Consider the following 20,075-nt stretch of genomic DNA (forward strand, 5'->3'; position numbering starts at 1 on the left):
GGAGGCGGTCTCCTCCCGCCTGTTAACCCGCCTAGCCCAGCGTCCCCTCAAATAACCTCCACACCCGCGCATGCGCGCCAGGGCTAGACGGCTTCACCACTACCGGAGTGCCGCCATATTGGTAAAGGTACTGGGACCAAGGTAGAACGGAACTCCCTGTTCTCGCGGGAGCTAGAGGCGGGACTGCCACGTCCGAGCAAACCGGGAAAGGAGAGGATCCCGGAGCCGGTGAGAATTCCCTGTTTTTCCCTACCGTCCTTTTCAGGCCTTTTTCTTCATTTAGTGGGTCATAGAGACGAGGGCGCAGAGAGTCCATATAGTGGAGGATCAAAGCCTAGAGCGGTGTCCTGGGGGCCCTGCATCAGGGATGGGGTTCCGGATAAAGAAAACGAGTCTTGGGAACAATGTGGGTGGGGACAGGATGGAATGGGGAAGCAGCCCATAGAAGTGGACGGAGGGCGCGAACGGAGTAAAGCGGACCCCGCATAGGTATAGAGTTGAGGGTCAAGTGGAGTCACTATCTCTGTCCCTCTGGTCAGCGTGATGGCCAGAGGCCTGGGGGCCCCCCACTGGGTGGCCGTGGGACTGCTGACCTGGGCGGCCTTGGGGCTGCTAGTGGCCGGACACGGGGGTCATGGCGACCTGTACGAAGACCTGCACGAGGACTTCCAGGGCCACAGCCACAGGCACTCACATGAGGATTTCCACCATGGACACAGCCATGCCCCTGGCCACACTCATGAGAGCATCTGGCATGGGCATACCCACGGTCACGACCATGGACATTCGCATGAGGATTTGCACCATGGCCATAGTCATGGCCACTCTCATGAGAGCGTCTACCACCGAGGACATGGACATGATCATGAGCACAGCCATGCAATCTATGAGGAGTCTGGGGCTCCAGGCATCAAACAGAACCTGGACACTGTCACTCTCTGGGCCTATGTGAGTCCCCCGGGGATGGGGCAGAGGGGGACTGGTTCGGGATTGTTGGGAAACCCCACACCACTTGACCCCTGACTCTCCCTCGCCAGGCACTGGGGGCCACAGTGCTGATCTCTGCAGCTCCATTTTTCGTCCTCTTCCTTATCCCCGTGGAGTCAAACTCCCCTCGGCACCGCTCTCTGCTCCAGATCTTGCTGAGTTTTGCTTCGGGTGGGCTCTTGGGAGATGCCTTCCTGCACCTCATCCCTCATGCTCTGGGTAAGTGATCTCTAGCTTCTACCTTAAATCTTAATGTATTTCATGCTTTGGACAAGAGGGTTCTTTCCCCTTTGTGATCCCTGACCTTCCAATATTCTCCCAAATATACACCCCTTGGTTGGGGTATTTCCTCATCTGGCTTTGTCTCTCCCTTCCTCCAGAACCTCATTCTCACCACCCTCTGGAGCAGCCTGGACATGGACATTCCCACAGTGGTGAGGAAGGGGCAGGTGAAGACGTGGGGTTGGGGTGCAGGGGAAGGTCTGTGCCTCCCTATTCTTCTCTTGTGCTTGGGGAGGAAGAGTCTGAAATCAAAATCTCCCTTAATGTCTCAATGTATCCATTCCTAGGGCAGGGCCCCATTCTGTCTGTGGGACTGTGGGTCCTCAGTGGAATTGTCGCCTTTCTCGTGGTGGAGAAATTTGTGAGACATGTGAAAGGAGGACATGGACACGGACATGGACACGCTCACGGTCACACACATGGAAGACAGGGTGAGCCCAGGAACAACCTTCCTGAAAGCCACCTTGCCATCTCTGAATCTCCTCATTTTATGGTTCTTAGGTGGGAGAAGGCTACCCTTATGAGGACATATTGGCAAATCTCTGTTCTCCACTCTTACCAACTCCTTTCTTCCCTCAGGGCGTCCTTCAAAGGAGAAACAGAGCTCAGAGGAAGAAGAAAAGGAAGCAGAGGGGTCGAGGAAAAGCAGAGGAGGGAGCACAAGGCCCAAAGACAGGCCAGTGAAACCTCAGAACTCTGAAGAGGAAAAAGCAGGTTCAGGTGAGGGCCAGCGTTGCATACGCTTGGGCAAGGGGCATCATCATGAATCACATGGAACAGCACTATGGGTGATCACAGGTGTCTGGAAAATACTGAGGCTGGATGTGAAGTGGTCTCTAGGAGGCTGATCAGGGCTGAGACTAGGGGTGATGAATACCTCTAATCGTTTAATCTTCCTTTTCTCCTGTAAAAGACCTACGTGTATCGGGGTACCTGAATCTGGCTGCTGACCTGGCACACAACTTCACGGATGGTCTGGCCATTGGTGCTTCGTTTCGAGGGGGTCGGGGACTGGGGATCCTGACCACAATGACTGTTCTGCTACATGAAGTGCCCCATGAAGTCGGGGACTTTGCCATCTTGGTCCAGTCTGGCTGCAGCAAAAAGCAGGTTGGTGAAGGTGTGCACCAAACATGGTTGCCTCAAGCCTTTTATCCCCCGCTAACCCACCCCAAACCCAGACTGCCACCCGTTAGTTCCGAACAAGTTGTACTACAGGTATACCTCGTTTTATTGCACTCCTTTGTTACACTTAGCAGATATTGCGTTTTTTACAAATTTATAGCAACCCTGCTTCAGCAAGTCTATGGATACAATTTTTCCAACAACACTAGTTTACTTCATGTCTGTGTCACAGTTTGAGTAATTCTTGAAACATTTCAAACTTCGTTATTATCATACTTGTTACGTTGATCTGTGATCAGTGATCTCTGATGTTACTATAGCAAAAAGATTGCAACTTGTTGAAGGCTTACGTGATGGTTAGCATTTTTTATCAGTAGAGTATTTTTTGTGTGTGTGGTACGCGGGCCTCTCACCGCCGCGGCCCCTCCCGTTGTGGAGCACAGGCTCCAGACGCGCAGGCCCAGCGGCCATGGCCCACGGGCCCAGCCGCTCCGAGGCATGTGGGATCTTCCCGGACTGGGGCACGAACCTGCGTCCCCTGCATCGGCAGGCGGACTCTCAACCACTGCGCCACCAGGGAAGCCCTCGGTAGAGTATTTTTTAACTAAGCTACGTACATTGTAGGCATAATGCTACTGCACACTTACAGGATAGTGTAAATATATGCATTGGGAAACCAAAAAAATTCACGTGACTTGCTTTATTGTGATGCCCTGGGACTGAACTCACAATATCTCCGAGGTATGCCTGTATTGTTAACAACAGATCCTCTAGAAACGAGGGGGAAGAAGTTCTGTTTCTTTGTCTTGTAGCTCAGTAGTTCTTGAACTGTGGTCCATAGCCATCTGAATGTTTTATGGGGGTCTTTCACACCATGCCCCTGACCCTGACCTATTGAGTCAGAAGGTCTGTGGAAAGGACCTCTTTGATCTAAGATTTTTCAGAAAGTGTCTATTCTAGATCCCCTTCTTTTTGCCTTACTATTTAGTTTCTAAAGACATGCATCTTATCCATGTACACTTATACCCCTCCAGCCATATGTAAACCACTGATAACCTTTAGATGTTGGTGAGTGCCTCTCTCTCTCTTTTCTGCCCACCAGGCGATGCGTCTACAACTACTGACGGCAATAGGGGCACTGGCAGGCACAGCCTGTGCCCTCCTAACTGAAGGAGGGGCAGTGGGCAGTGAAGTTGCAGGTGGCACAGGTCCTGGCTGGGTTCTGCCATTCACTGCAGGTGGCTTTATCTATGTAGCAACGGTGTCAGTGTTGCCTGAGCTGTTGAGGGAGGCATCACCATTGCAATCACTTCTGGAGGTGCTGGGGCTGCTGGGGGGAGTTTTCATGATGGTGCTGATTGCCCACCTTGAGTGAGAGGTGGGGTAAACCAGCCCCACCCCAGCCCCAAACCTCTAGCCTCTAAACCCTCCAGGTCAGGGGTCTGTGGAAGTTGGGGGCCCTGGCCTGGGACATCTGCCAAAGGAGGGAGTTGTGTCCTAGGGAGGTGGCAACTTTGTCTTGAAAGCTATCAAGATTTGGCAGTCTTACAGGGGCTGCAGAGGTGAGAATGACAGCCCGAGGGACCATAGTGTTGGGCATGTGCTGACCATGTTGTTGGGTTTGGGGACTAAGTGGGGCCATGAAGAAGGCTGGAAGAGAGAGGAGTCACGGCAACCTACCCCATATCCCCCACCCCACCTATTCACAGAGGACCAAGCTGCCACACACTGGCTTCTCCAGGGTCCACCTCCCTCTCTCCCACCGGTTGGTGGAAACTCCAGGGAAGACCAGAGCCCTGAAGTGGGTAGCAGAAGTCGGGGATAAACATCAATCGTGTGTCCTGATTTGGGAGTTATTGCGGGGGGAGGGGGGCTAGTTGCTACTCTCATGGCCTGATTTTTCTTTTGTTTGTATTCTTTTATATCACTGTTTGAATGGGGAAGGAGGGGTGGTGACCGGAAATAAAATCCTTGGATCTTCCGCTCCACGCGCAGTCTTTGTCCTTTTTGGGGGGAATGGGGGCCCCTCTTCTCCCGGCTCCACTGGCCCCCAAGCCTTGGTGTCTGGCCACGCCCCCGCGGTTGGAGGTCTGCCTGCGCGGGTGGCCGCCAGTGGCCTAACGCTGGCGGGTCTTCGATTGGTCCAGCTTTGCTCTCGCCGCGCCCCCTCTGCGCTCGGATTGGCTCAGTGCTGGGGGCCCGCCCACTCGCCACCCGCCATGGCGTCTCAGCTCCGGCTTCGCTTCGCGCTGGCTCTGGTCACAGGTTGGGGGGCGGGTGTCCTCTCCCCGGGGGGGTTGGTGTGCTAGAGTGACGTCGGGGCGCGCCCTCGGACTCTACAACCGCTGTGGCCTGTGGTCCGAATTTTACTAACTTTGCGCCCTGTTGACCTCTGACCCCTGCCCACTTCTCCCTCCCCCCCTTCCCGCGTGTTCTCTCCCATCTCAGGTGCTGGTAGTGGCATCGGCCGAGCAGTGGGTGTGCGCCTGGCCGCTGAGGGGGCCACTGTGGCCGCTTGCGACCTGGACGGGGCAGCGGCACGGGAGACGGTGCGGCTGCTGGGAGGGCCGGGAAGCCACGAGGGGGCACCCCGCGGGGCCCACGCAGCCTTCCAGGCTGACGTGTCCGAGGCCGGGGCCGTCAGGCGCCTGCTGGATCAAGTGCAGGTGAAAAAGCGAGACGACGTCGCCCCCTTTAAAGCCCTAACGTTGCCTCCAGTGCCCTCGGCTCTACAAGGTTTTTTGGTGTGTAACCTACCCCTTACATAGGCCTGCTTTTCTCGCCCGCCATCTGTCGTTGTGTCCTGTGCGGGCATCACCAGGGATGAGTTTCTGCTCCACATGTCTGAGGATGACTGGGACAAAGTCATAGCTGTCAACCTCAAGGTGGTGATCTCTGAACCCATGACTTCTGGGCCCTCTAGCCTGGGGAGGGAGTTGGAGGAGTGTCACCCCTGCTGATCCTTTCTGCCTTGTTACTTTCTCTCCCCACCCCCAGGGCATCTTTCTAGTCACTCAGGCTGCAGCCCAAGCCCTGGTGTCCAGTGGCTGTCCTGGCTCCATCATCAACATCAGTAGCATCGTAGGGAAGGTCAGGTTGAGTTGGGACGAGGTCAGCCAGCCAAGTGGGCACAGAGAGGAGAGCCCCTCCTTAGGACTCCCAACTTAACCCCAATCTCTGGCTCACCCAAAGGTGGGGAACGTGGGACAGACAAACTACGCAGCATCCAAGGCTGGAGTGGTTGGGCTGACCCAGACTGCAGCCCGGGAGCTTGGACGGTTGGTCAGACACCTGGGGCCATGTGGAAGGTCTGAGGGAGGGTCAGTGTTCAGTCCTCTCTGGAGTCAGCAGCCACTCTCCTTTCCACAGACATGGGATCCGCTGTAACTCTGTCCTCCCAGGGTTCATTAAAACACCCATGACACAGAAAGTGCCACAGAAGGTACTGGACAAGGTAGGAGACTGTGGGTGGAGGGCAGAATCATTCAGAGAGCCAAACTCTCTGGGCTTCAGAGAGAGGATGCTGGGCCCAGTGAGGGGCATATTCAGCAAGCGTATAAGGAATGAAGACCAAAAAAAGTCACAGACTCGGTCTACAAAAAAAAAAAAAAAACCATGAAAAAAACTTTCACTCACACGAGTGTTTCCTTACAGGTGACTGGAATGATCCCACTGGGACATATGGGGGACCCTGAGGGTGAGCACTGAGTGCAGAGGGGGCCTGAATGAAGAGATCCTGAGGTCTGTGGTATCTGAGAGGGTCTCACCAGGATTGGTGGTTGGGGGAGGGATGATTCGGGTAGGTGGCTACTTTGGGTCTGTGAGAGTGAGTAGGATTCTGCCCTCTCCCCACCATTCCCATAGATGTGGCAGATGTGGTCGCGTTCTTGGCATCTGAAGACAGTGGATACATCACAGGGGCGTCAGTGGAAGTCACTGGTATGAGGCCATCAGGGGGAGGAAGAGGGCAGAGAAGTGGAACCCAGAAAGCAAATGAGGGGAGCCTGGAGCCACTGAGGGAAGGGCAGAAGTTCCCATAGGCCAAGGACAGAAGTGGATGCCTCCCCCCCAGCCCATTTGTCTCCACCTATACATCTGTCCAAATGTTTCTGCCCCTCCCAGGAGGTCTTTTCATGTAACTGCCTCAAGGACCCCGGACTCTGCTCACTATCCCACCACTCTGCCAGGCCTCCTGCTGATGAGGACTCAGAGTTCCCAGGCTACAAAAGGGGTGGCAGTGTATGGCTCAGGAATGCTGAATATGGGAGGCAGGGGTGCTTGTGACCCTAATAAATTCCAAATCCTCTTCCCTGCCACCTCCGGTTCTTCTTGTGTCCAAGTCCTCAGACCCTTCGCCACCTCCCCCTCCTTTCCCTTTCGCGAAGGATTGTTCCCTTTCACTGCCTGGTCTCCCAGGGCAACCCCCGCCGCCGGGTATGAGAGGAGAGAGTGTGTGTCACTGTGTGTGCGTGACACTCTGGGTCTTTTGGAGGGAGGGGCTCTCTGCCCCACCCCCTTCCACTGATCCTGCAGCCCCAGTCCCCTCCCCCAATTCCCTGGGTCCTTATGGTCCCCAAGGGTGATTTGTTCATGGCCCCATCGTAGTATCCAGTCTATCCTTGGGAGGGGGTCTTGGAACAGGTGGCCCTCCCCCACCCCTCTCCTTTCTCTGAGTCCCCCCCTCCCCTTTCTCTCCACCTTACAATAGCTGCAGCCGGCCGGGGGTCGGATGGGGGGGATTAGGGGAGGGGGCCAGGATTAGGGGAATGGGCCAGCCGATGAAAGGGGCTGGAGGAGAGCAGAAGGGAGGGAGGGGGCTGGGAGGAGGAGGAGGAAGGGGAGGGGGTCCGCGCTAATCGACTCTGGAGCCCACATAAGGACTGGCCACGGACTGAAGGCGAGGACAGGGAAGTAGGGGGGAACTGGGGGAGGGGGCGAGGGGACCCACTGCTGCCTTGTCCCAGAAAGAGGCCACCCCCTGGCAGTTGCAGCCCAAGTCCGGGAGCCCCAGTTCAAGCTGGAGGAGACAGACGCCCATCACGGTCTCTTTTCCCCCGTATCCCTCTCATCCCCTGCCCTCAATGGGGATCGCTCTGCCCCTTCCTCTTCTCTTCCCTCTCGGTCCCCTTCCTTTACTGGGAAGTCCTGGAGGAGACTTCTGCCCGCTTCCCACTCCAGACATTCGGCCCCTTGTGCCCCCCACCTACACGCGCACAACCCCTCCCCGATAGGGGCCCCATCGTGTGTGTGTGTGTGTGTGTGTGTGTGTGTGTGTGTGTGTGTGTGTGTGTGTGTGTGTGTGTGTGTGTGTGTGTGTGTGTGTGTGTGTGTGTGTGTGTGTGTGTGTGTGTGTGTGTGTCCCTGCTTCCGCGTGGTGTCTCCATTCCCCCATACCTCCCGTGTGCCTCCCTCCCCCGCCCCGGGCCGCGGCTCTTGATTGTCCAAACGCAATTCTCGAGTCTCTAGCTCTGGCCGAGAGTTGAGTCTGGACGTCCCGAGCCGTCGCCCCCAAACCTCGAAGGGAGAGCGGGTCGGAGGGTCTAGGGAGAGCCAAAGCGGAGGGTGGAGCAGGTCACCAGGGTGGTAAGGGAATCCCGGGCACGTCGGAACTTAGTTGCGTTCACAGGACTGAAGGACTGTAGCGGCAGAGGCTCCTCTGCAACTCTTTTTTCCCCGGAATCCCGGGCTGGGGTTATGGAGAAGTTGTGTGTGGGGAGGAGGGGCGCCCTTCCCCAGAGCCGCCAGGGGACGCGGAATGGGGGAGGTGGCCCCTTTTCCAATTCCCTCTGTCCCCTCCCGGGGTCCGAGAGATCCCAGGCCCCGCCCTCCAGAGCGGAGGCCCCGAGTGGGGGCCTTGGAAGGGGACAGTGGCTGAGGTCGGCCGCGCGACGGTGCTGGCCAGGGGACGGAGACTGCGATCCCCACGTAGCGCGGGACTCCGGGGACGCCGGCTGCTCGCGGGGGCCGTGGGGAACCCGGGCGTCCACGTCGCGTCCCACCCGCGCCGCGACTGGCGGGTGACGTCTCTGCCGGCGGGGGGTGGAGTGGAGTGGAGGGGCAGGCGGAAGTGACGTAGGGCCCCAGCGCCCGGGCCATGGCGGCGGCGGCGGCGGCAGCGGGAGCTGCTGTCTGAGCAGCGGCTGCGGACCGAGCGAACTCGGCCGGGGAGCCCGGGCCCCGGAAGAGGCGCTGTGGCGGCGGGAGCGCGGACAGCTGTAAGCTGGTGAGGGGCCGCGCCGGCGCGGAGTGGGGGGCGGAGGAGGGAGCCTAGGGAGGGCGGGGTCTCCGCGAGGGGCGGCCCCCCTAACACCCTTCCTCCCCTTCCCCCTTCCCCCACTCCCCAGCCTACCTCTCCTCCTCCCCGGCGGTGGAGCCCTCGTGGGGGTCTGTGCCCGGTCACCATGACGACGCCGGCGAATGCCCAGAATGCCAGCAAAACGTGGGAACTGAGTCTGTATGAGCTCCACCGGACCCCTCAGGTGATAGGGATTCTCCCTTTACAACTTACTCCTTTTCCCCAGACCCCCATCTCACAGCCTCTTCCATTTTTTGCCCCATTCTGCCCGATTTCACACTCCCCGGCCCTTTGAATTACCTTAATCTTTCAAAGCGTTTTCACATTTATCTCATTTAATCCTAAAAACAGACGTGCCAGAGAGGTAGAGCAAGTATTACTATCTTCATTTGAAAGATAGTAAACAGGCTGAAATTACCTTCCCCGTTCCTCAGGTCCGCATCATAGGTCAGTGCATTTAAGACTCACCTTGGGAGTTTATTAAAAATGGAATTCCCGCTGGCCCTACCTGTAACATTGTGATACAGTAAAGGGATGGAACCCCAGAATCTGCTTTTTTTTTTTTTTTTTTGCGGTACGCGGGCCTCCCACTGTTGTGGCCTCTCCCACGCGGAGCACAGGCTCCGGACGCGCAGGTCCAGCGGCCATGGCTCACGGGCCCAGCCGCTCCGCGACATGTGGGATCCTCCCGGACCGGGGCACGAACCCGTGTCCCCTGCATCCGCAGGCTGACTCTCAACCACTGCGCCACCAGGGAAGCCCCAGAATCTGCATTTTTAACCTGCATCCTAGGGGATTCTGATATAGGTAGTACCAGGACTGCACTGTAAGAAATTCTGTTGACCAAGTAAGTCTTCCACAGATGGAAAATCTGTGCCACGCCCATCCCCAGGCCTATCACCAAACCACAGATCCTCCTATTCCAAAGCTCCTACTCTTAGAATTCCCAATTTCCTCATGTGGCCAACGTGAGATACCCAGATTCTGACATCTCACTGTATTTCTCAAGACTCCAATTTCATGGACCACTTGTTTCTAAAACCCCTTTCCCCCCAACCCACCCACCACCTTTCTACTCATCGACGCCTCCAGGAAGCCATCATGGATGGCACAGAAATTGCAGTTTCCCCTCGGTCACTGCATTCAGAGCTCATGTGCCCCATCTGCCTGGACATGCTGAAGAATACGATGACAACCAAGGAGTGCCTCCACCGATTCTGCTCTGATTGCATTGTCACGGCCCTGCGCAGCGGGTAACAGGAGGGACAGGTTTGAGATGGGGGGAGGGGGACAAGAGTTGGACCCTCCATGCCCTGGTGACTGACTCCTCAGGGCCTCCTTTCTCCCACACCAGGAACAAGGAGTGCCCTACCTGCCGAAAGAAGCTGGTATCCAAGCGGTCTCTGCGGCCAGACCCCAACTTCGATGCTCTGATCTCTAAGATCTACCCCAGCCGGGAGGAATATGAGGCCCACCAAGACAGGGTGCTCATCCGCCTCAGCCGCCTGCACAACCAGCAGGCGCTGAGCTCCAGCATTGAGGAGGGGCTGCGAATGCAGGCCATGCACAGGTTCGGGGGCCACGAAGAAGGTGGCAGCGGTGCTGATGGGACAGATCCGTGGGTCAGACTCCTGGGGCTGTCTTTGCTTCTAAGCCTCAGCATCCTGAGTGCTGATCACAGTCTTAACTGTCACGCCTGGAGGTCATGGATGTAAACTGTAGCTTGTACTACTGTTCTTAAGGAAATAGCTCATCTTCTAACTTTCTGGAAGTTAGAACAGTAGAGTGCTTTTTGAGCATGAGCTCTGAGTTCACACTGCTGGGAATTAAATCACCTCCTAGTCCAGCATCACTCAGTCTTTAATGTGCATCTAAATTACCTGAGAGTCTTGTTAAAAATGCAGATTCTGATTCAGTAGGTCACAAGTTGGGCCTGAGATTCTGCATCTCTACAAGGCTGTGCTACTGGTTCTTGGACCACGCTTTGAGAGGCAAAGAGACTGTGGTCTCAAACTAGTTATTTAACCTCTCTAAGCCTCAGTTTCCTCAACCATAAAATAGAGATGATATAATTACCTGTGTCCATAGGATTTGTATAATTTGAGGCAATCAGTGCAAAATACTTAACAATGTGTTTAGCATGTAGTCAGTATGTAATAAATATTAGGTATCATCATTAAGATTTCCCTGATCTCTTAATTCTCTGAAGTTTAAAATCTAAACCCCTTATCCTTGGTGCTTTCTAACCTCAACCACTTGTTTCCACAGGGCCCAGCGTGTGAGGCGGCCGATGCCTGGGTCAGATCAGACCACAACGATGAGTGGGGGGGAAGGAGAGCCTGGGGAGGGAGAGGGGGATGGAGAGGATGTGAGCTCAGACTCCGCCCCTGACTCTGCCCCAGGCCCTGCTCCCAAGCGACCCCGTGGAGGGGGCGCAGGGGGGAGCAGCGTAGGGACAGGGGGAGGTGGCGCTGGTGGGGTGGGTGGGGGTGCCGGTTCTGAAGACTCTGGTGACCGGGGAGGGACCCTGGGAGGGGGAACCCTGGGCCCCCCAAGCCCTCCCGGGGCTCCCAGTCCCCCAGAGCCAGGTGGAGAAATTGAGCTCGTGTTCCGGCCCCACCCCCTGCTCGTGGAGAAGGGAGAATACTGCCAGACTAGGTGAGAGCTTCGTCCTTCCCCAGACCACTGAGAAACCAAAGGTCTCATGATCTTCCATCAGAATTGGGCTTCGCCCAAACCCAGAAAGAATCCCTAACCCAGAGGCCCTTTGGGAAATCCCCAACTTCCCTTCTCCATTTGAGGCTTCCTGTGCCCTCAACCTGCCCTCTCTCCCACTCCAGGTATGTGAAGACAACTGGGAATGCCACAGTGGACCATCTCTCCAAGTACTTGGCCCTGCGCATTGCCCTCGAACGGAGGCAGCAGCAAGAGGCGGGGGAGCCAGGAGGGCCTGGAGGGGGCGCCTCTGACGCCGGAGGACCTGATGGAGGAGGTGGGGAGGGTGGGGGCGCCGGAGGAGGTGACGGCCCTGAAGAGCCTGCCTTGCCCAGTCTGGAGGGTGTCAGCGAAAAGCAGTATACCATCTACATCGCCCCCGGGGGCGGAGCTTTCACGGTGAGAGCCTCTGAGGGCAGCGGTGTGAGAGGAGAGGAGGGAGAGTGGCCTGGGGACGCAGAACCGAGATCCTGACCTCCTAACTGACCAGCCCTCTTCTCCCTCTGCATCTCCCATCTCTCCCTTCTCTGTCCATCCTTCTTCCCCATCATCCGTGTCCGTGATTTGCCCCATTTATTATTTCTTCTTCCTTTTTTTTTCTCCTCTCATTCATTTCCTTTACTATCTCTCCCAACTTACTTTCCTCTTCCCTCTCCTCCCCCATCCACCCCCTCTGTAGACACTGAATGGCTCGCTAACCCTGGAGCTGGTGAATGAGAAGTTCTGGAAAGTGTCCCGACCACTGGAGCTCTGCTATGCCCCCACCAAGGATCCAAAGTGACCCCTCAAGGGGACAGCCAGGGGATGGGGACCATGGGGTGTCCCTGAGTCCTGGCCCACCACCCAGCTTCTTTGTCCCCCAGAGCCCCCCAGCCCGGCCAGCCAGCAAGAGGACACAAATGAGGACAAGTGGCTTTTATACAAAGTATCTATATCAGATTCTTCTATATTGTACAGAGTGGGGCCTGCGCCCCCATCTACTGCCTTTTCTATTGCCCCCAACCTCCCATCCATGCAAGATGTTGGGAAGGGTGAAGAGCCCTTCCCATCATGCCCTTCTACCAACAACAACAAATTTGCTTTTATTCCTCTTTGAAACCTGTGGTTTTGTGTCTCTTTATCAGGGGGTTAGTAGAAGGAGAGGAAAACAAAGATCGGGGAGGGAACCCTAGAAATCATGTAGAATCAGCCTTGGAAATGGGGAGGAAATGTCAAAGGGTATTCATGGTGTGTAGATCCCATTTTCCTGAACCTTCAGATCAGCAAATGTGAACGAAAATTGGAAGGACCTGTGAAGCTGTAAGAGACAGGGTGGAGAGCCGAGAGGTGTGAAGTCAGATCCCAAGCTTTCCCCCTATGACCTGAATGCCCAGGCTGAGATTCCGGGTTTCAATACCACAGGGAAAGAAGGAAAGTGGCTCAAGAGGGTGACGCGGCAGGCCCGAGATGTTTGGAAGGGGTACAATTCCTCGTCCCTGCGAGAAGCTGGTTTCTAAAGCTGGAGAGAAAAGGCGCGGATGGGGGGAGGGCTGCGAGAACCTCCCTGCACATATCCCGCCCCCGGGTAGCCTCCCGAAGAAGACGGGCAGGGCCAGGGACTACAGTTCCGAGGAGCGAGCGAGCCGGTCGGTGCCCGCCGAGCCGCGGGGCTGAGCGGAGGGAGGGCTGCCCGGGAGTTGTAGTTCTGTGCCGGTCCCGGCGGCAGCGGAGAGCCCAGGTGGGGGCATGCAGTAAAGCGCTCGCTGCTCCGCATCCCCCACGCCTCGAGTTCCGCGGGCGGGGTCCGGGGCCCACGTAGCGCGCCACGCCCCGGCGAGGTGGAGAGGATCGCCTCCCCAGGAGGGACTGACGCTGCCTCCCGCCACCCGCTTTGGCCTCTCTGCCCCTCACTTCCTGTTTCCGTTGCCCTTCGCGCCCCCACCCCACTCCGCCCCAAATTCCCGTGGCTCGCTCAGTCTAGTCTCGGCCCTCCCGGCTAAGGAGTCAGCCACGGCGTCAGACTCGCCGGCCCGAGGGCACCTCACTCCACGCTTGGCGTTTCTCGTTTGCTGCCCGTCGTCCCTTTCACCCTCAGTACGACGGACGCAGGGGGTACCCTCCAGCCCAGGTGACCGGGCGCCCACCCCCGAGACCTCTCGCCCTGTAGAAATAGACAACACCCACTTCACCCTCGTATAAGCCCCTTTCTACCCCCGCCTCCCTGGATCCCCGATCCTGGCTCCCCTTTTCTCCCACCCCAGGCATCCAGGGGGGTGACGCTCCCGGGATGTGAGGGCGGGAGGAAGGTGGGTGTCGCTCCCGGAGTTTCAAGGGAGAGAAAACGATGGCGAGGAGTCGCGGGAGGTACCGAGGTGGAAGCCGAAGAGTCTGGAATGAACCCGGCTTCTCTTCTGGTTCCAGCGGCTGCCCGGAGCGACACTTCCTCACTCTCCTCGTTCTCGCCAGCCCTACCCGACCCGGTGGCCCTTCTGCCTCTTCCCCCGCCCTCTGGCTTCACTCTGGAGCCGCCTGCGAGCCTTGGTCCCCCGTCTCTCCTCTCCTAGGGCCCCAGTCCACACCACGGCCCATCCTCTCCGCCGTTCCGCTTCTCACGCTCCTCCTCGGACCCCTCTCTGCTGCCAGTGCTCTGTCACCCTCCTCTGCCCCCGAGACGCTGAACTTCGCAGGCTGCCTGTTTCTTTAGATGGCACCATGTGAGCGACATACAGAACTGTTGCTCCAGGTCCATCTCCTCTGCCCACAACAAAGAAAAAATGACTGCCTGACCTGACCTGACCAGGCGTTCCCCTTCCCCAGTGCTGGCAGAAGGGGGCGGGGGTTGCTCCAATTCTGTTCCACCCCCACTCCCTGAGATAGCTCCCCAAGTCTTTCAGCCTCTGTCAGTGAAGCCTGCACCTATGGGTGAGGCAAAGTGAGAGACACAAAGTATACAAAAGGGAACCTGATTATTTTGTTGAGAGACAAGATACAGAGGATAAAAGGAGAGCAACTACCCAGAGGAGCAAGGTGGAGAAAGAAAGACATTCGATTCAGACTCATCGGGGTCCAAATCTCCACCTCGCCACTTAGAAACCACACGACCTCGCATAGGAAAGGGACTTGCGGGGTGGGGCCCGCAGTTGTGTATTAACAAGCCCTCCATGTGAATCTGATGTGCTCGGGGCCCAGAACCCCTGCAGTAGATGCTCTGGTCCTTACAGTGAATGACAAGTGTCCCCTTGGAGGGATGCCAGGCCTCAGGGCAGGGGCATCACTGGAAGCCGCAGGGTGGTCAGGAAGAGCTTCTCAGAGGAGGTGCCACCAGGCTGGATAGACGGGAGGGAAGAAGGAAGTAGGTGGGGGGCCTGTGGGGGAGGGGAGCCTCTCTCTCTGTTAGTCTCCCCCTCATTTTATCTCTTTCAGGCTTCTTGGTCCCCAAACCGTAGCAGATTATGTGTCTAAGTGCAGAAGCTGAGCCCCAGAGCCCAGGACCAAAGGAGACCCCTGCCCAGGTGAGGCCTAACCCTGAGGGCTTGGTTGTCACCCAGCTGCCCTCAAAACCCTGGCAAACTGCTAACGGGAAAGTTGTGCCCTGGGTTCCTCAGGGCGGGGCTCAGCCTGCCTGCGCCACCTTGGTCTCTCTGCCTCCCCCTCCTCCTGGCTGCTCTCACCTTCATCCCCCTCCCCTACAGGCTGGGAGCCAAGGCAGAGGAGAAGGAGAAGGCAGGACAGACCTCCAGCTCCCCATCTACCCCTTGACCCCTCTGCTGTCACAGCTGACCCTGTCCCACGTCCCTCCCAGCAGCCCCTGCCCCCACCCCAAAGCCCTTTTCTGGCCTGGACTGTGGAGCCTCCTTTTGTCATGCTCCCACCCCTCCCAGCACCGCCTGGTCCATTTGAGTGAGAGGCCCTTTCCCTGCCCCCAGTGTGGGAAGTGCTGCAGCCACGGGGCCACCTGACCCTGCCCCTGCACTCCCACACAGGTGACAGGCCCTATGGCTCTGGCCTCCATGGCTGTGGCTTCACTCAGAGCCCCCTTCTGCTTTGACAACCGTCCACACCCAGTGGGAAGGACAGGGATGAACAGAGCGGGCCGCCAACCCCGCAGCACTCCAGGAGGGCAGCCCTGGGGACAGACTCCCTCCACAGTCGGAGTGACTTGCCTCTTCTGTGGGAGGCATAATGGGGCACGGCTCCCTGACCCATTCCATCCCCGCCAGAGCCACCACATTAGGTGATCAGCGTGTCTCACCGGAACCTACTCAGGGCTGGAATGGCCAGGTCCACCTCACTTCTAGTCCACAATCTAATCCCCCAGGAAAAGAGCTTTTCCTGTTTCTTAGAAAAGAATCTGTACTTCCAATCTCCTGTCCTCCATCTGAGAAGTTTAACCAGGCTGCCTGAGACCTACTGCCATCACGGACGGATCAGATTTCCCGGGATTTTCTTGAAGGGATTTTTTAAAGAGATAACTGAATCCCCAGAGATCTCCATGACAACCCCCACCATCAAATTCTAGTTGCCCACAAATCCCACCCAACCCCATCACTTCCCCCAGAGGCCGCTGGCTGCTTATTGCCTCCGGTGCTAAAGCTACACCCAGCACCCCATCGGATGAGGCCATCTCCCTGTGCCCACTCCTGGACCCACGGGCCCTGTTTCAGGGCTTTCTGTGACCTTCACTGCATTTCACACTAAGAATAAAGCCCAGACGGAGGCTGCTTTTTCCAGCAGCACCATGGGCCTCTTATTGAAAGGTGAAAATAGGCAGAGGCATGTATCCAAGGAGAAGGAAGGGAAATGGAGGAGATGGAGACCAGTGGAAGAAGCCAAGGGAGGTTGGGGGAGAAAGTGGGAGGTTCTGGGTGTGGAAAAAGTAGAACAGGGTTGTGTGGGAGAAGACAAGAAACACCTGGCCAGTACAAGCACTTCCTTGCATTTGCACTTCTTCCGCAGGATTCCTCACTTACTGTCTTCTTCATGTGCTGGGAAACTGGTTTTGAACAAGAGTCAGCAGGGAGTCCCACGGAGCATCCCCTCCAGATTGGCACCCTGGGGCCCAGCGTGGCCCCGAGGATGGCACGTCATCATTCACTCTTGTAGGAGGTTCTGCTCGGGGAGTTTCCGCCTTGGGCGGCACCTTCAGTAAATTTATTGTTATTGTTCATGTTCAAGGATAAGGTAGACCTTAGTTCTTGTATTAACTTCCCCCAAAGAAAACTCTTTAGAACTTGACAGATTTCTCCCGATGATGTATCAGAGAGGCTGATTATTGCCACATGCAGGAAGGGATGAAAGAACCTCTAAGGTAAAAGGATCACTTGGGAGACCGCTGGTCAGTTTCACCCTTTCAGAAACTATGTATTGAGTCCACCATGTATCAGGACTGTTCTAGGACCTGGGTACCACAAACAGGTGTGTGATGTGGCCCCGCCTTTGAAGCATGTGATCTCAGGTGTTCGTGGTGAGCATCTCAATATTGAATCTAGTCCTAACGAGTGTATCCACTATAATATCTCTCAAGTCTGTCCACTCTTCTCCATCCCTCCACCTCCCTGGGCCAGCGACCACTTGGACTGTCTGGCTCTTCTCTGAATCACTGAGATCACTGGAGAGACCGGAAAGACCTTCTCTGAAACAAGAGGCATGCCTGAGTAAGAGAGACCTTTCTGAAATGCAAATCTGATGGTTTCAGGCACCCTGCTGAAACACAGTCAATGGTTTCCCACCGACCTTAAGTTAAAGACCCAAGTCCTTAACCTGGCCTCTAAGGCCCCTTGGGGTGTGGCCCCACCGGCCTCTCCAGCCTCACCTCCCACTACTCACCCCTGTCATTCCCTAGCGCTCTACTCCACCGTGGCGTGCTTCCTCCCACAGGCTGGGCCCTCCACCCGAAAGGCTTCTTCCATTTCTCTTTTAAGTTAGCTCCTGTGCATTCTTCAGATCTCAGCTCCTTTACCACATCCTCAGGGAAGGTACTCAGACCTTCCTTTCGAGTCAAATTCCCCTCCTCTGAGCTCCCACACCAAGGCGCACTCTTTCTCCAAGGTACTGTGTGTGGTCGCAGATCTGTGTTTTTTGGGGATTACTCGATTGGTGTCTGGCTCCCCATGGAACGTAAGCTCCCTGAGGGCAGGAGCCAGGATTGCAGATGCTCACTCTTGTCATTCCCTGGACCTGGAACTGGACACTCTACGAATATGGAGTTGAAATATTGGTTGAAAGGATGCATGCATGCCTGGATCTGGGGCAGGGGACGCATATTTCAGGATCTCAGGATGGATTGAGGCCGTGATTCTCCCTCCAAAAGCTGCAGCCCAGGAGTCCCATATGTCATTTCCTTAACACCATTCCTTCCTCCACGCTTCCTGGCATTGTCCGTCCACGGTTGAGCCTCCATCCCAGAGTCCTCCACCTTGCCCATGAGACCCCTTCTCCCTTTGACTTCCTAATGCCCCTTCCTGGTTTTGCCTCTTTGGCCTCAGAAGGCAGCATGGAATAATATGGCAACAGCAGAGAATTCAGAACCAGAAATCTGGGTTCAATAACTAGGTAAAAGGATTAGCAGTGTGACCTTCAGCTGGCTTTTAAACCACTCTGAACCCTAGCCTTCTTATCTGTAAAATGGGAACAACTTCAGAATCAAGCAAGATGGAGGATGTGGAAAATCTAAAAGCACCATCACCTAGAAATACTGATAAAAAGGAAAAAAATTAAACATATAACTGAGTTCTCAAAAGGAAAGTAAAATCCCAGGTGCTAGAAACAAAGAGAAAACTGAAAGCCAGAGGGTGAGCTGACTGTGGCTACGGTTACTAGGAGGGGGCTGGGAAGGAACAGGTTCTGTCAACCTGTTCTGTTTCACCAGCCACCCAGAGACAGATGAGGTCTCAGTCCTGAACAGCTGAGGAAATTAGATGAAAGACAGCCAAAGTTGACTCAAGAAGAAATAGAAAGCCTGACAGCTCTATAAATTCTAATAAATTGAATGAGAAATTTTAAGTACACACACACACACACACACACACACACACACACACACACTACCCAAATGGCTTTATAAGTATATTATTCTGCTAACTCTTCAAGGAGCTGTTTATTTATTTATATAGACCGTCTCAGACAATGGAAAAAGAGGACCAATTGAACTTATAAGATTGAAAATCCTAAATGAAATATTAGCAAACTGAATCCAATGGAGTTTGTGCAAGTGCATGTATATATGCACGTGTGTGTGTGTGACCAAGCAGAGTTTATTCCAGGAATACAAGGATGGTCTACTTTAAAAAATCTATTAATGATATTTACAGCATTGACATATTAAAAGGAAAAAATATGATTGTCCCAATATGTAGAGATGCACCTGGATAAAGTTTAACACTAATGATTTAAAAAACAAATCTAGCTAACTAGGAATAGAAAATAACTTCCAACACTAATACAAAGATACTAGTTTTTACTGTTTCTATTCAACTTGTGCTGGGGGTGGTGGTGGTCTGAACTAGCACAATAAGAAAAAGTAGAAGTAAAGCCATAATTATACATGGATGATTGATTATTTACATAGAAAATTTATGAGAACCTACAAACAATTAAAACTAACACCCTTTTGGGGGGCAAGATGAATATTCAAACATCAATATGGCTATACAACAGCAATAAACAAATTTTGTTTTAAGAAAATACCATTTGTAATTGCAACAAAAACTATAAGGTACTTAGGAATCAATATAGCAAAATATGTGCATGAGCTTTATGGAGAAAATTATAGAACTCTATTGGAGAACATGAAGAGAAGACAAAAAAGAATGGAGAGATATGCCATGCTCATGAGGAGGAAAATTCAATATACAGCTGATTAGTTTTTCTCAAATCTATACATTTAGTACAATTCTAATCAAAATCTATACATTTAGTACAATTCTAATCAAAAGTACTAGAGGGCTTTCCTGGTGGCGCAGTGGTTGAGAGTCTGCCTGCCGATGCAGGGGACATGGGTTCGTGCCCCGGTCCGGGAAGATCCCACGTGCCGCAGAGCAGCTGGGCCCGTGAGCCATGGCCGCTGAGCCTGCACATCCGGAGCCTGTGCTCTGCAACAGGAGAGGCCACAACAGTGAGAGGCCCGCGTACCGCAAAAAAAAAAAAAAAAAAAAGTTCTAGAATTTAGTACAATTCTAATCTAAATTCTATTTAACAAGCTGTTCTTTACATTCTTGTGGAAGAGTAAATGGCCAAAAAAAGTCAAAACAAGTTTGAAGTGCAAGAATACTGGAGTGTTTGCCTCACCGTATATCACAGCTTTAAAGCTGGAGTGATTAAAGCAGTGTAGGCCTGACACATGGACAAATAGATAGACCACGGGTCCAGAATCAGACCCGCAGAGATATGAGAACTTTGTATATGACAAAAGGAACATAAGTCAGTGGAGAAGGATGGACTATTTCTTGACTTGTCTGGGGCTAACTGGCTATCCAAATGAAAAACAAAATGGATCTGTGCATTACAACAGATCCAAAAATAAATTTCAGATACCTTAAATATGTGAAAAAGAAAACTTTAAGTTCTTCAAAGAAAATACAAGAGAATACATTGATGATATCAGCATAGGGAAGGATTTCTTAAACAAGATACAAAAACACAGGCAATAAAAGATTGACACATACAACTACATTAAAAAAAATTTTAACTTCTA

General features: G+C 54.4%; 3 protein-coding genes across 6 annotated transcripts; all 3 read left to right on the plus strand.

Moving 5' to 3' along the window:
- Positions 1-80: 80 nt before the first annotated feature.
- Positions 81-4,375, plus strand: SLC39A7 (solute carrier family 39 member 7). The gene is made up of 8 exons (XM_030852027.2): positions 81-228; positions 540-948; positions 1,038-1,206; positions 1,368-1,421; positions 1,557-1,700; positions 1,849-1,989; positions 2,183-2,379; positions 3,497-4,375. The coding sequence occupies exons 2-8, from the start codon at positions 544-546 to the stop codon at positions 3,767-3,769; spliced, it is 1,383 nt and encodes a 460-aa protein (XP_030707887.2). The 5' UTR covers positions 81-228; positions 540-543; the 3' UTR covers positions 3,770-4,375.
- A 226-nt stretch (positions 4,376-4,601) lies between these two features.
- HSD17B8 (hydroxysteroid 17-beta dehydrogenase 8) lies at positions 4,602-6,700 on the plus strand. 3 transcript variants are annotated; one of them, XM_070046792.1, is made up of 9 exons: positions 4,602-4,659; positions 4,843-5,060; positions 5,163-5,279; positions 5,392-5,484; positions 5,587-5,672; positions 5,764-5,848; positions 6,049-6,091; positions 6,259-6,333; positions 6,517-6,700. In XM_070046792.1, the coding sequence occupies exons 1-9, from the start codon at positions 4,614-4,616 to the stop codon at positions 6,531-6,533; spliced, it is 780 nt and encodes a 259-aa protein (XP_069902893.1). In that variant the 5' UTR covers positions 4,602-4,613; the 3' UTR covers positions 6,534-6,700. The 3 variants fall into 3 exon arrangements, with proteins under 3 accessions (XP_069902893.1, XP_069902894.1, XP_069902895.1); XM_070046793.1 differs by lacking the exon at positions 5,163-5,279 and having other exon boundaries at positions 4,843-5,138; XM_070046794.1 differs by lacking the exons at positions 5,163-5,279; positions 5,392-5,484 and having other exon boundaries at positions 4,843-5,138.
- Positions 6,701-8,451: 1,751 nt separating this feature from the next.
- On the plus strand, positions 8,452-12,502 carry RING1 (ring finger protein 1). 2 transcript variants are annotated; one of them, XM_030871096.3, is made up of 7 exons: positions 8,452-8,617; positions 8,739-8,873; positions 9,782-9,942; positions 10,044-10,259; positions 10,958-11,347; positions 11,530-11,803; positions 12,084-12,502. In XM_030871096.3, the coding sequence occupies exons 2-7, from the start codon at positions 8,796-8,798 to the stop codon at positions 12,183-12,185; spliced, it is 1,221 nt and encodes a 406-aa protein (XP_030726956.1). In that variant the 5' UTR covers positions 8,452-8,617; positions 8,739-8,795; the 3' UTR covers positions 12,186-12,502. The 2 variants fall into 2 exon arrangements, with proteins under 2 accessions (XP_030726956.1, XP_060164355.1); XM_060308372.1 differs by having other exon boundaries at positions 8,452-8,609.
- The last annotated feature ends 7,573 nt before the right edge of the window (positions 12,503-20,075 follow it).

The sequence above is a fragment of the Globicephala melas genome, chromosome 11 (genome assembly GCF_963455315.2).
Source record: "Globicephala melas chromosome 11, mGloMel1.2, whole genome shotgun sequence".
Lineage (NCBI taxonomy): Eukaryota > Metazoa > Chordata > Mammalia > Artiodactyla > Delphinidae > Globicephala > Globicephala melas.